General features: G+C 40.7%; 1 protein-coding gene across 2 annotated transcripts in view; it reads right to left on the bottom strand.

The window, feature by feature from the left end:
* Positions 1-15,441, bottom strand: part of PARD3B (par-3 family cell polarity regulator beta) — a 540,299-nt gene that overhangs the window by 365,348 nt on the left and 159,510 nt on the right. For both annotated transcript variants that reach the window (XM_066623090.1, XM_066623172.1), the window contains one exon: positions 1,656-1,741. In XM_066623090.1, coding sequence (XP_066479187.1) covers positions 1,656-1,741 — 86 coding nt within the window. The remainder of the gene's footprint in view (positions 1-1,655; positions 1,742-15,441) is intronic.

The following is a 15,441-nucleotide window of genomic DNA, read 5'->3' as shown; positions in this document are numbered from 1 at the left end:
ACTCAGCCACTGCTCTGAAATAACAGCAGCAGATAAGGCTAGCAGTTTGAAGCAAGTTTGAAGAAGCACCATCCCACTTCCAAAGTGCAGTAAAGTAGGGGCAATATAAGGCAGTTGCAAGCAATAGCTGATACAGCCTGCTTCACCTCACCCTGGTGGATGGGTCAAGCCCTGATAGCTGTTCTCTCATTGTTATCTTTCAGCAAATGTAAAACTAAAAGGCATGTAAAACTGTGGAGCGTGATCGCTCTGCTTTCACTTTCACTGCTGTGGGGAGCCCTGCCAAAGGTTCGCACCGGGCTCCCGGCAACCTGGGGAGGCTGTAGGAGGCTTCGGTAAGTGCATCCAAGTCCCTGCAGCCCCCTGAGCTGCTTGATCCTGGGGATGGCACAGGCGACTCCTCCCTACCTTCAGGCTGCCCCCGCCCCTTAAGGGGGCAGAAGCCAGGGCCCACAGGCTGGGGTGTCACGATGCCCCAGTTTGAAAAGCCCTGCAATAAACTCTTATTTTTTGCTTATCCAGTCTAAGTTCACTTGGGAGGGGACTGATTGCCCCACATCCACTACCAGCAAGCTTTTAAAGAGCAACTTTGAAATACTGATGCTCTCTGTCACAGTGAGAAGGCAGTTTGGCCAAGACAGCCTCCTTCTGCCTGTATTTTCCCTACTCTTAGGTGGTTTAACTCCAGGTCAAGGACAAAATGGAGGCAAGGAGGTCGGGGCCAGTTGCTAAATGCTGAGGCCTGTGTCCCATTATCCAATACACTCCCTACCATAATTAAAATAAATATATATAAGGCCACCTCTCCCCTCCCCATTGCTTCAAAATTCTTCTTCAAAAACTCACCTTCTTTTCTAACAAATTAAAGGGGGAAAAAAGAGTTGGGGTTTCTTTCTCTTAACTCCATACACTTTTTCTACTATTCCTAGAAATTCCCATTTCTAGCTACTACTTGGATGTTATGCAGCTTCTTCAATTCTGAATTAAAAGCAAAACTAGCCTGATGCCTGAGATCAATAATTTGATCTCTCAACATATTTTTCGTTGTTCAAAAGCATCTCCAGATGAGGGTGTTAACTGAATGAGGTGCTGAGGGGGGAAAGGTACTTTTCCCGTCCCAGGTCATTTCACTGCTCAAAATTGCCTCCTCGTATGCAATAACTAGCCACACAAGATAAAAAGGTTGAAAGGTATATTGTACCTGCCTCTTTTTTCCTTCCATAGCCAACAGCAACTAAAGGAGGGAAGGATGGTTTTGATGAGAGGAAACAGCACTCTGGCAGCGTTAAATTATCTTTTCTTCCCGACCTATGGATTTGATCCACCCCATCCACCCTATGGCTCCTTTTAAGCAAAGGCAAAGATATAACTTCTTACCATAATCTTCTTTGTCACATCTAGTCTGGCCCCAAGCAAGATGGCAATGAGCAGGCATGAAGTCTGCTTGAAATTCATCAGCTGCTAATATTTTTCAGTATATTTCAATTTCTTTTCAAGAAATTGTTTTAAGGAAATGATGATTATCTTTAATCTACAAATACACATCCTGTCAAGAGCATTTATGTGTTTTTATATGCACACAGAGACAGATTTATTTAAAGTCTAGAAAAGGTACAGAGTAATAACACTGAAAAGGAAATATATGGTGCTCATACCTGAAAATGAATTTTGTTTTCTGCAATGTCAGCACTTCACTGTGTGCAGCAAGATCCCAGTCTTCGGAAGACGAGTGCGTTGAACCCTAGAGAGATTTCAAAATGTACACTTTAGGTTCAGTGTTAACAAAATAGTTGCTGCTACGTACATGATGCTCCAAACCAACAGCAAATACCTGAGAGCTACAGTCTGTCATTTTGCAGTCCACTAGCTCCTATTCTAACAAGACTTCAGGCAATGGAAGCACTTACATTGGTCACTTGTTACAAGATAAGATTCCACAGTATTATATCCCATTTCTAGAAGGGACCATTCAGAGTACAAAGGGGGAACATTACTGTAGCTTTTTTGACCTTGTACAATTTACTGGGCGGGATTCAACCCCCAACATAGCCGGAAAGCATTTCTGATCATACAAAAAATATACAGTAGAGCAGCAGCTCTGTAGGTCTGGTCATGCTGCTCTGGAGGGCTCCCTGACCTTGGGGGACCTTTGAGTAGAGAAACTGCCTCACAAGGGAGAGACAAAAAGCTGATTTTCACAAGCAAAGTACTTGGGTGCAGTTTACATTCTCGAGTGCTAGTGACTTGGTTTAACATCTGGATCTACTAGCTACATCTAAATTAATGAATGTTGGTATGCATAAACATGCAATCTATGTATAAACATAGATTAATGAATGCTCATCCATGAATTACATAATCCAAATTCTAAGTAGGAAAGGAAAAGTTGCAAGTACTGCATGGGTTGCATTATGTTGTCACAGAGCAGCGTGTCCAATATGTATTGCAAGAGGTCCCCATTATGTTTCCCCGCATTTAAGTCTTCAACTTTTTAAAGAACTAGATGTAAAAAGCCCCCACTTGTCCTTTACTGCTGTAGCCATGCTTGCATATTTTCTTACTCTTCCAAGCTCTTCAAAGGTAATCTTTGACATAAAGTTTCCCCTGCTTTCTGACAGTTCATTTTTTGAGGATACACGCTTTCAACAAAACCCAGAAGTCATTCATTCAACATATGCTCTGCTCTTTCAACCTCTCTGCTGTTCTAAAGGCTAAAATTGCCCTACCCATGTTGATTTGCATATGACATGGTGATTCAAACTATTTTGGTATTTGTGTATGTTTGTGCATTTGAGAGAGAGAGATTGCAAGTCAATTTCAGATGGGTTGCGTAGCATCTAGCTCAACTGCCATTGAAAATACAGAATTGAAAATACAAGGTACAGAGCTGCAGGACAGGGTGGGCTTCTGGTGGGAGAGAGGCATGGTGCTTTGCCCTGAATAGGTAGGAAGATGGGATGCTGGAAAGGTGTGAGAGCTGTGTGGTTCTGTGTGTGGTTCCACACACAGAAGCAGATCCAAGTCTGCACTTCTGCTTTGACTTCCAAACTGGACTGTTTGAATTCCAAACTATGCAAAGTAACAGCACAACCATGCGGTGTAATGGGACCTCTGGCTGATCACGTCTTGGGTTCGAAGCCTAAATTGATGATGCCACTTCCGGTCATGACATCACTTCCTGTGAGTCTTGATGGTAAAAAATTTGAGAACCACTATGCTAGTATTTAGCTTACAAAATATTTATGTTGAACACTTGGAGTGCTTCAATGTATGTTCATATAAAGTCAAAGGTTAAATTTTCATTGATTTGAGTGGAGCAATGCTGCACCCTAAAACTCAGATCTTGAAACTGAATAACATTACACTAGCATAGCAGTTGGGTTCTTTCCTTCTTCTAAGTACACAGCGCTAGGTATAACTTGTTTTAGGCTCAAACTAGAGGCAATCACTATTTAAGTGCTTTTAAATGTTTTATCAGCAGACTCCAAAATCAACTGACATGATCTACTAATTAGAACTGCAACCAGAACTTCACCAGCATCGATGCGCTAGTTCTCATATCCTTCCAGTAGTAAAATGACACACAAAATCTCAGCAACGTAATATAAATATTGGCACTCGGGGGCCTCATCCTTTTGCTATATTGTTCTATTGATAACAATAATGAAGCAAATGTCTGTGATCAGTATTTTGCTTTCTCAGGATATTTTTACCTGTGTTACACAGCCAAGTACAATGCAAATACGTAACACAACACACTCAAAAAGAAAATCTTTTAAATTTTGCATTGCATGAACATTACAAGTTATGTGATCAAAGAGTAAATTCTAGAAAGTAACATGGGATATTCAAACATAACTGTTGTAATAACTTGAACAGGACAAAACAACTCACAGCCCAGTCCTGAGCTGCCCGGGGCACCCAGGTTTGGTGGCACCAAGAACGGCTGCCGCCGGATCCTGCGCACCCCGGGCTACCGCGGGAGTAGCCTTGGAAGAAGGTGACTTTTGTCCCCTTTCCCCAGGTAAGGTAAGCAGCCCCTAAATGGGGCTACTCACTTTATCGCCAACCTAAAGGCGCTCGTGCAGGGCGATGAGCCCTCCACAAGCGCCTTTGATCCTGCGGAGCGGAGCTCCACGGACCCACCTCCCTCCCTCCCTCCCTCCCTCCCCCAGCACGCCTCCAGGCTACCCCCCTACCTGCGTCACGCCTCTTCCCCGCCCTCACTCCACCTCCAGCTGGCCTCCCCCCTCCCCAGAACGCCACCCCCGCTTACCGTGCCATGGCTTGGCGGTCCCGGAGACCGCTGAGCTGCGGAGGCTGGGCAACCACCCCGTGGCCGGCGCTGGGCTAGCACAGGCGGGAGCCCAGCGGTGAGGCTCGCAAACCTATAGGGTAATCTATAGCAGCACAATGACACTATAAAAACAATTTTCACAGCAATTATTTACGTGCTGATTTTTGATGCACCAACGGCATTTAAAAAACCAAACTTGCCACCATACAATTTTCTTATCTGTGATCAACAAACAAAATACAAAAGCATTCAAGTTTTGCACATTATGAACATAACATGCTAAATTACATGAGAAAAAGGAAAGCCATGAAGTCACATATATCTCAGAACAGCAATAATATTTTTTATTTTAAGCCTATTTAGATAATTGAAAGGAAGCGCTGAGAAAAACAGGTCCATCAATTTAAGGCAAGACAAGTAAGCGAGAAAGCATTTTATAGTAATAAGGTGATACTTGAAACCCATATTTCTGGACACCCCTAAATAAAGGCGTTGAGGAAAATGTTAACTACTATTCCCCAACATTCAGAAGCTTTTACAAACTGTGCCATTTAAGTCGAAGGTGTTCTATGAAACTTCACATGAAACCATGCACAGTATATGCAAACTTTCTATAAAGAAGGTAATTTCCATAGATTCACTGCATATTAAAATAGTTCCAATCTGTGACTTTGGGGTAATTTAAGAAATAGAAAAGCAAAAAAAAAAAAAAAAAAACCTTGAAAGAAGTAGGTCCTACTGGGGATACTGGGTAACGCTGGGGGAAAAAAGTACAGAAACTCTAGCTACATGCATGTGGGAATGGAGATGTGCAGCTTGTATGCATACATTGTATTTAATAATTCTCTTTCACTTTAAGACTGAACAGCATTGGATGTTACCTGAAGCACTGGCATTTGACTTCCACATTCACCTAGCAGCACTTCATCTAACACCTGAAGAGGAGGTAACATGGAGGAAGTGTGCAAAGCGTAGCTGTGAAGTCACAAGTTCCTCTTTGAACATTTTTAATTAAGAGGGGGAAAAAATTATGGCACCAACTTCATTTCATGAAAGAAAATCTGGCCATGTGAGGACTTGTTTTCATAACAGAAAATCTGTAAAGCAGTTTCATTAACGTAGTTATATGGATATGTTTATGTGGCGTAGCCATGCATATTTAGTAAACCTGAAATGAATTTTTTACACATGAAGACATGTAATTGATCACTAATAAACTGCTTGATTAAGAAACTGCTGATTAAAAACGCATTATAAACACTGGTAGTAAAATGTAGCAGTGATTACACATTCAGATGGCAGAGGTGACAGGGAAACAGAGGTTAATTATGTCCAAAGCTGTCCTTATTTTTATGATGCCCTTAAGCTTAGGCAGCTGCTTGCATATGTTACAGTAATGGAAACACATGTATCTTCACTACTACAGTCAATTTGCCTGTTCCTGATAACTTCCATCCATTGCAACCTTGATCTACAATCCCTCTCCGTTACCTACAATGTGTTTCCCCAAAGTCACGTAACAGGTAACAAACACTGCCTTGAGTACGTTTTCTCTCAATAGTTATTTTTGTTCTCCCTCAGTTCTGAACACAAAGGTTGTGATCTAAAGCCACATGCACTGTGCATGTATAGGAATTTCTCTTTCCATGTCAGCATTGCCCCTCACCAAAACCTCAAACTGTTTTCCGTATGGTGCTCAGCATAGGCGACAAAGGGGCTTCGAGCACAAAAGCTACTGAAAATGAAACTGGTGAAAGGAACTGGTGGTGTGTATGTCCTATCACAAGTTGGAGCAGAAGTGGAAACAGCTTTGGTGTGAGATGGATCATTTCACAAACAGTAAATGTTAAAATATGCACAACTAAATACTAGTATGAACTCTCACTCCTCAATATCAATCGCCTTTCTTGGTGGAAGGCAATTCAGCCTGATAATGTTAGCATAAGATTTAAAAAGATAGAAAGGGGGAAGGACATTCAATTGTGAAATGAAGTGCAGACAAGACTATTAGCCACTTGCGTTATGCCTCAAGAAAAAAGGTCGATTTTCACAGTACTCCCTTCTTTCAGAAGGAATTTCTAATAAAGTACAAGAGAGATCACTTCTAAAGAAAAAAGTAGCAAAAGGTTCAAAGACTTGATGTACTAGCATGTACATAATGGGGTTCACTGAAGATTCAAATATTTGCTTAAAAGAATTGGTATGAAACCAGTAAAATGTAGGAGATAGCATGAAAAGCAACTGAGTTTGGAATGGATACATATAACAAATATCCATTCTTCTACAGCAACTACTGAACAGTGCTTGAGAAAGAAAAAAGCATGACATAAGACATGTGGCTTTATTCAGGAGCCAGGATGGTGCAGTGCAGGGGTATCAAACGTAAGGCCGCATGCAAGTCCTGGAAACTCTTTGACCAGCCCCCATGATTTGGGCTCTCTCAGTGTCATCCTTTCAGAAGCACTGCTTCTGCCTAGGCTCTGGAAGGGAGAGACAGGAGGTGGCCTCAGATGGCAAGCAAAACTATGGGGTAAGAGGCAGACCAAGAGGAATGAGAGAGGGAGACGCTGCCGAGGTGCTGACAAAGCCCGATGAACACCCTTTCAGCAGCGCTGCTTCTGCTGAGACATCACTTCACTGATCACCTCCCAGCTGCTGAGATGCAAAGTGATGCTGAAGCAGAAATGGTACTACTGAAAGGGTAGCTCATGTAATAATTAGGTTCTCCTGTATCTTGAAAATATGGACAGGATCTGCACACTTTCTCTTCTTCCATCTGTAACTAATGAGTTTCTATATGAGAAAAGACTGCTTATATCTGGCCATCATCTGCTTAATGACATCACTTCCAGCCCTCAGCAGGCACCATGAATGCTATTCGGCCCACAAAATGAAACTAGTTTGTCACTCCTGGTGTAGTCGTTCAGGAGTTGGACTGCAATATCCAGGTTCAAATCCCTGTTCAGCCATCAAGCTTCTTTGTTAACCACGGACCAGTCACTCTCTCTTAGTCTCACCTAACTCACAGGGTTGTTGTGAAGAGTGCAAAGTATAAATGTACACTAGCCTGAGCTCCTTAGAGGAAAGGTGGTATAAAAATGAAAAAAAAAAAAAAATTTCAAAGTTAGCTGCTTTTCACATTACCCCTTTCTTACATTTTTTTTATCGTTTTAATGTACAGTCATGCACCGCTTTATGACAGGGATCAGGACCATGATCCCCATTGTCATGCAGCACTTGACACAACCCGGTCCCTTCACAGGGAAGGGAATACTCCCCTCCTCTCCGGAGGGTTGTATAAGCTGCCCAGAGGCAGCGCGCACACCCACTCGCTGCCTCTGTGGAGCTCAGACTGAGAGAAATCGCGTCTCTCACACAACCGGTTTTACAGAGGAGACCGGAAATCATGTGAGATTTCCCTCAGTCTGAGCCTTGCACAGGCAGCATGCGGATGTGCGCTGCCTCTGGGAGGCTCAGCGAACCCTCTGGAGGGAAGGGTCCCCAACTTTCCAGAGGGTTGGGGAGTGCGCCCCCGATGTCCACATGACCACACATGGTCATCGGTCATGCGATTCCGGGGTAAGCCGGAACATCACAGTGGCACACACCTGTATACAGCTCCTTCTACCACTGAGTTTATTCTGTTAACTTCCTTAATTGCTTGTTTCCTGAAACATACATACTGCTGTCAATGTTATCGTTCCTCATGTGGTTGGTCTGATTACCTGTACCCTTTTCCCCGTTTGAATAGTTAATTTGCCCTATGTGAATACTAACCACATGTCGTCTTACACCAGTATTATTTTTGCAGACTCCTTGCTTCAGGTATTGTAAAGGGTGAACTACAGCTGAACTTTCTAGATCAGAGGTTTGGTATTTGCCAAAGAAAGAGGTTTGGTATTTGCCAAAGAAGGAGATAAAGAAATCTAACCTGCTGGGAGTCTTTTGCATCCTTGTACCCCTAGAGACTGGGATTTCATGGTCACACGCACATTTACTTTTTTTTTTTTTAAATAAAGGGAAATTTCTTCCAGGAATGTTGAATAGTAAACTTTAACTTCAAATAATTATTTTCACTACTATGAACTCCTGCCCAATAATTAAATCTGAGGAAAAACAAATTAAACCATTTTAATTTGACATGCATGAGAGTTCTGCTATACAGGTATGCTAAAACATCCAGCAGAAGGTCAAATCTAGACATAATGCACTCAGATGTGGAAATACAATTGTGGCATTCCAAGAACATGAGTTGGAATTAGTTTCTCAGCTTTAACAACAGACTCTTATCTTGACAAATGCAGCCATCATTGATGAATGCACATTCACATTTAATTAATAAGTAATTAAGCCCAATCCTAAACTGCACTGGCACAGCCAAGTTACAAGGACTGTGATGTATCCAAAGCAGCTTAGGAGGCAACAGGAGGTCACCTTGGGGTAGAGATATTTTTACCCTTACCCCCAAGTAAAGCCCCAGTTACTCCTATGAGGTTTCTCAAATCTGCAAATCAAATCTGCAACAAATCCAGGCAACCCATGTAGGGCTGCATGGCTGAGGGTTAGGATGCAGCATGCACCACCTATTCCACACCCCTGCCAGGTTCAATCTAACTCCTGTTCCTCCCTCCAGCAACCCAAAACACTCCCTCTCCGCCCAGTGCACACTTACCTGTGCAGGCCGGCATAGGGGCTGGAGCCTGCAGTGCAAAAGCAGTGCAGACCTCTGTGTCAGCCTCACTTGGCTCCCGAGTAGGCACAAACGTGGCTGAAGGCATGCTTGCAACACTCAGAGCCTGTGTGGGAATTGCTGCACTGGCTCACAACACAGTTTGGATTGGGTTGTTAATCGCGTTAGGAATAAAGAAGAAGGAATGGGTAGGCAGGCCTGGAATTGAACATATTCTTAAGTTTCCCCATCGATATAAATAGAGCTTCAAACGGTTAAACTTTGGCTCCAAACTGAAGTATTATAATTATAACTCTAAACTGAATGCAGAGTTCAATGTTGCTCTATTAATAAACCCAGTGCATTTGTCATCTCCAAACAAAAAGAATTAATATTGATTGTTTACCTTTAAATCAATAAGATTATTTGAAATTACAAAGTCTGATAACAAGAGAAAAACATATTGCTACTTCCAAGAAATCCATGTGGATCTATAATGATATTTTAAATCCCTGTGTGTGCACAAAGAGACAGAAGAAAATAACCTTTGGCAAAATGTGATTCGTGCTAATAATTTAGTATGGAATTCAATGAAATCAGTACTGAAGTAGTGAGCTGTGCTCTGAATATATAAATGATTGAGTAATTTGACAAAATGGTGATATCACCTGTAATGAAGCAAAGCAAACTAATTATTAAAGATAAAAAAATAATGAGAAAAGCAGAATGTATTAACATTCATAAGAAATGAGATCACAACATACAAATGCACTGGACAGACAACAGCACAGCTACAAGAACCTAATAAAGGTTAATTAAAGAACTTTACATAATGCATCCTTTTCAGAATTATAACATTATTAAGGCAGTACAAACAAGTAATATGAGCACTACTGCTAATATTCCTAATTTGTAATTAATTCAAAGAAAATTCATGCCATGAACCCAACAGCAAACTTCATTTTGAATTAGGAGATGCATTTATTGACAAACTTCTTTGGGGTTATAGATTTAATTGATGCATAGCTGAAAGCTAATAGCTTCATCCTTATTAGGAGAGTATAAAACATGAAGCAAATTGTTGTCACTTGGGTATGCATGACATGAACATGCTAAGATATACTAAAACAGGCTTAAAACAAGTTATGAGACCTCTACAGAATTATATGAAATGATTTTATTTACACACAATTTTCTCTTAAGTTTGGGGCTTCTAGGGGTCTCCAACCCAGGCACTGAAAAGGCCCACACCCCTTAGGTTCCCCACAGTGACACACATGTTTAATTCACATTCCAAAAAGGAAAGGATGCTACACTTTAAGATCTCATGCTGATCTCACCTAAAGCTGGCACAGAAACAGTTGGATTAATCTGTAGCTCAATCAAGCTGTTACAAAGGATGAGTTCCTTATACTATTTTTTCTGTTCCTTCTTTATTATGCCTTTATATTCATATAGCCATCCATATATTCAAATTTGAATACTAGGTTGGGTTTATGGTATAGAGGAGAAACAAGGCCATATTAGACTCCAAGGTAAAGCTTCACAAAAAAATAGAATTTTCTGAGAATTCTGAATCAGAAAAAAATACCCAGTGCCAAGTATATTGACTTGGCACTGGGCATAACCAGATATTATTACTAGTAGATTAATATCAAATTATATATTACGTTAATATAATATTAAATATTATCTGGTTATGCCCAGTGCCAGCTCAATATACATGTTCTCTCAGTTTGTCTCCTTCCCAGATCACATCTAAGAGGATTTCCTGCCTAAGGTAGGAAACTAGATGATCTATTAGGCCCCTTCCAACTCTATGATTATATAATGTCTTCTACAGATCCTGTACAAATCACCTTCTCATTCTTCCCATATCTCTTCTCTTCCTCGACACAATCCTACATCAACTTCTCTTTGGTTCGCATCTTATAAAACTTGCAAGTGCCTTACACAGATAGCTCTCCAATGAAAATGGGTGAGCAATGATGATAAATATTTGCAAGAATGCCAGGTTAGACCAAGTACCGAATGAGTGCTTATTCTGAGGTTGTAGAGGATCATAAAGTAACTGGCAGGCATTGCAGGTACACTAAACTCTCAATAAGCTAAGCCAGTGGTTCTCACACATTTAGCACTGGGATCCACTTTCTAAAATGACCCACCAAAAGTGATGTCATGACTGGAAGTGACATCATCAAGCAGGAAATTTTTTAACAATCCTAGGCTGCAAACCTACCCAGGAGTAAGTCCCATTTACTATCATTGTTAAAAGAAAATACATAGCAGCTTGTTAAAAGTACAGGTCTGTAATGTTTCCCCAAATGCAGTCACATACCATGGTAGCATCAAGTCTAATATATTAAAATAATGAAATGAATGGGCACCCAACTGAAATTGGCTTGCAACCCACCTAGTGGGTCCTGACCCACAGTTTGAGAAGCACTGAGCTAAGCATTTTTATGTACAACAGTTCAAACAATAGCTGCTCAGCTAATGTGTATTAACCTCAACTTGGAGTGAATTTAATATGGAGAGCATAATGTGAACGACTGTAGCTTTTCATTTCCAAATAAAAGAGGGATCAAATTATATTAAGCATAAAAAAAATGTGAATACTTAGGTTAGTTTCAAAATTATACCATCCATTCTTTGTAGGGTCTACCATTAAATTAGCATCAAGACAGTACCATGGCTCCAAATAGGGCACTCTCTCTGTGTGGATTTTCAAGCTAAGGTTGTGTCTGTCCTACTCAGTCTTTTTTATTGATAGTCACGCAAAGAAAAATTAGGAAAAGATAAACAAAGAGCATAATGTTTTACAGTTCTAATAAACAGAGCCTGCACGCTATAGAGCGGTGGTTCTCAAACTTTTAGCACCAGGACCCACTTTTTAGAATGAGAATCTGTGAGGACCCACCGTAAGTGATGTCATGACAAGAAGTGACGACATCAAGCAGGATAATTTTTAGCAATCCTACGCTGCAATCCTACCCACACTTACCCATTTACTATCATTGTTAAAAACATATACATAGGAGCCTGCTCAAAGAACAGATCTGTAATGTTTCCCCAAATGCAGCCACATGCCATGGTACCATCAAGTCTAATATAAATTAAAAATATTGAAATGAATGGGGACCCACCTGAAATTGGCTTGCGACCCACCTAGCAGGTCCTGACCCATAGTCTGAGAAACACTGCTATAGAGAGACTGTCCGGCTCCCTGTTAGTCTCCCTCTAGCGTGCAGACTGGTTGCCTGCACATCACATTGCTTAGTTTAAGCAAGTTTAAAGCAACACCCATGCTTCCAGTGTGACTACACAAAAAAATAAGATAATTTAATGTGCATGTGGGTCCATGGGCCCCCTTAAGATCCACAGATATGGGGACCCAACTGTGTTTTGAACAAGGAAGTCCATTAAATTTCTGACTTTCAGAATTATCTTACACATAAGCAGGAAGCACTTCATTTAAGTTTCAACTGAAAGGTAACTTACAATTGCTAGTTGTGGTGAAAAGCATAGTGAAATTTTTAAAAGTTCTTAACCTAGGAATTTAATAACAGCTAGCTAATGTTCATTGTAAAGGTGAAGGGATTTTTTAGTCAGATCTTTTTAGTTCTGATCCGTAGTGCAGACAAGCTAGAAAGATGGAGATGATTGACAGGCAAATTATGCACACAAGCAATGACAGGTGCATACTGCAGTCTTTACACAAAACTAAAATCTCTCACTAACCATTGCATCCTTCACAAATCTTACCAAGTAAGGCTTTTTCTTCCTTCAAAGTCTGTTATCTATTACTGCCGCCTTTAGAGGGCTGCACAGCTGGAGTTAAGGTTGCACGTGTGACTAATTTTGAGAAATTGGACACATGCAGATTCAAAGTGACAAGCTATTTGAGTGTTTTTGAGTATTTAACAATTTAAAAAAATAAGTTATTTTGATGTTGCTTTAAAATACCATTTCTTTCATGATTGTACCTATAAGAAAATCAGATCAGTAACTTTATAAAAAGTTTTGTGTGTGAATTATTTAGAACTAAACTACCGATTTATAACAATCTGGGCATGTTATATAGTGCAGCTTTATTTTAAATACTACATGATCGTCTACAAATAGGCCAAATATTTTTCTGAATTAATTAAAATTTTATATGCTGTAATGCCACTAGAAGTAAATACCAATACGGATACCAAATAGAAAATGTAAAAGCTCAACGGAACTGAAAACAGAACAAAAGAAAACAGAATGAAATTTTTTATTCTGCAAGACTAAGAGATGCAAGATTTTTACCAATTTACAGACTTCAGATGTATCAGCTTCTCATTTTACTTTTGAAAATCACAGATCAACCTAGCATAAACAGAAGTGATTGCAAGCTGCTGAATGTCAATTGTGCTTCTGATACTAACAGATTAATTGATTTATCTCGGGACTGTCTTACTAAAAATTGGTTTCTTGCCAACATATTTCACATACAAGAATATACATGTGATTGTGTGACTAGCTTGTTGGGCATGAAAATGCCAAGTCCAAATTCCTTAATTTATGAAGCTGTCTTCTTTCAGGTCCATTTCATATACTGCACGACAAACCCAATCCATCACCAAGTGCCACCTCTCAGATTTCATTTTTTTTAAATAGCCTTCTCAGTTCCAACTATCGCTTGAAGATGCACAAAAACTACAAGGGTCAGAACTATTACATAGGTTTCCTTTCCTATGCGATACATACAATTACAAAAACTAAGAGTGGTTTCAGTTTCTGCTGAAGTTACTTTCTAACTCATGTTCCATGTAAAGAAAGGTACAATTTGATGTCTGTATACATTTGAACAGGTACCTAGATAGAACATCAGTCATACCTTTCATAGTAAGCTAAGATTTACATTCCATCCAACATACTGTACTTTGAAGTATTTAACAGGTCTCGCACATTAAAGCATCCAAGTGATTCAGATGCAAAAGCAACTTAAAATTCATGATTTTCAACATGAGCAGTTGAGTAGAAAGCAACGATAGTACAGTGTCTAGTGCAGTATGTAGTATGAGTGCTACTCTATCAGTAATTCCATCCCCAAAAGCTGGTGCATATATGACACTGGCTGATCTGCACTAGAGATCAGAAATGGGCCATAACTACTTTCTGAGCGAAATTCCTCCTCAGATAACTGCAATTAATGACAATTCTTACTCCCTGTTAAATAGGCTCTCTCCTACCAGGTTGTAAGCTCTGAAAGAACAGGTTCGCAGCCTGGGAGTCCTCCTAGACATGCAGCTGTCCCTGAACGCTCAGGCGGCATCTGTGGCTGGGAGGCTTTTGCCCAGCTTCAGCTGGTATGCTGGCTGCACCTGTACCTGTGTCAGTCAGATCTGGCAACAGTGATCCATGCTAGTGACATCTCGATTAGACTACTGTAACACACTCTACATGAGGCCATCCCTGAAGCTGCAGTTGGTGCAGAATGCAACAGTTTGGTCACTGGGGCTCGGTGTGTGGAATCCGCTATGGTGTTGTTCCAGCAGCTACACTGGCTGCACATTCCTTTCTGAGTCCAATTTAAGGTGTTGGTGATGACCTTTAAAGCCCTATATGGCATAGGCTGGGATACCTCAAGGACCGTCTTCCCATATATATTCCTGCACGTCTCATATGGTCATCAGAAGGGGCCCTTCTACACCCGCCATCTGAAGCCAGGGGGTGGCAGAGAGGTGTATGGCCTTCTTGGTTGTGGCACCATGCCTCTGGAATCACCTGCCAGAAGATCTGAGGGAAGCTTCTTCAGTATATGGTTTCTGGCAGGGTTTGAAGACCCATCTGTTTTACCTGGCCATTGAGGAGGGAGGCACTCCTTAGGGACCACTTCTTAGCTTTGTAACTTATGATACTCTACACTATTTGACATTTTAATCTGCTCTTTTATTATTTTTAAGTTTTTTTATTAGTTTATATTTTAATATTTGTTTCTGATGTTTTATCCTTAGGTGTTTACATTTATCTGTACACCACTTTGGGTTTATAAAAAAGCTGTATAGAAATCTAATAAATAATATTAGTCAGCTTCCATCTCTGGTTTCAAATCCTAATAAAGATTGAATTCCAGTTAACATTAACTGTTAGAGCCTGGGTGTTATTTCTATGTTCTTCCCACAGAATTGCATGGGGCTGTATGAGAGTATGGGGCAAGCCTTGAGTGCACTTATCATATCATGTACGATCCAGTTTTGCATGTGGTTTGTCCAGTCTCCACTATCCTTCCACTTGCAAAAATAACACAATTATAGATGCCTGGGTTCTTCATGGAGTCCCTAAAGGGGTCTGAGGGAGCCCCAGAGAAACACTACCCTAAAACATCACCAGGACAGGCAGTATCTCTGTCTTCATGAGCTGCTGGCTACAGAGCTCACAGAGAAACTTTTCAGGAGTTCTGAGCTTTAGCTGTACTTGTGAACAAAGCAGAAAAGTCTGG

This window comes from Tiliqua scincoides, chromosome 1, assembly GCF_035046505.1.
Source record: "Tiliqua scincoides isolate rTilSci1 chromosome 1, rTilSci1.hap2, whole genome shotgun sequence".
Taxonomy (NCBI): Eukaryota; Metazoa; Chordata; class Lepidosauria; order Squamata; family Scincidae; genus Tiliqua; species Tiliqua scincoides.
The sequence above is the reverse complement of the archived record's forward strand: the minus strand, read 5'-3'. Positions and strand labels throughout refer to the sequence as shown.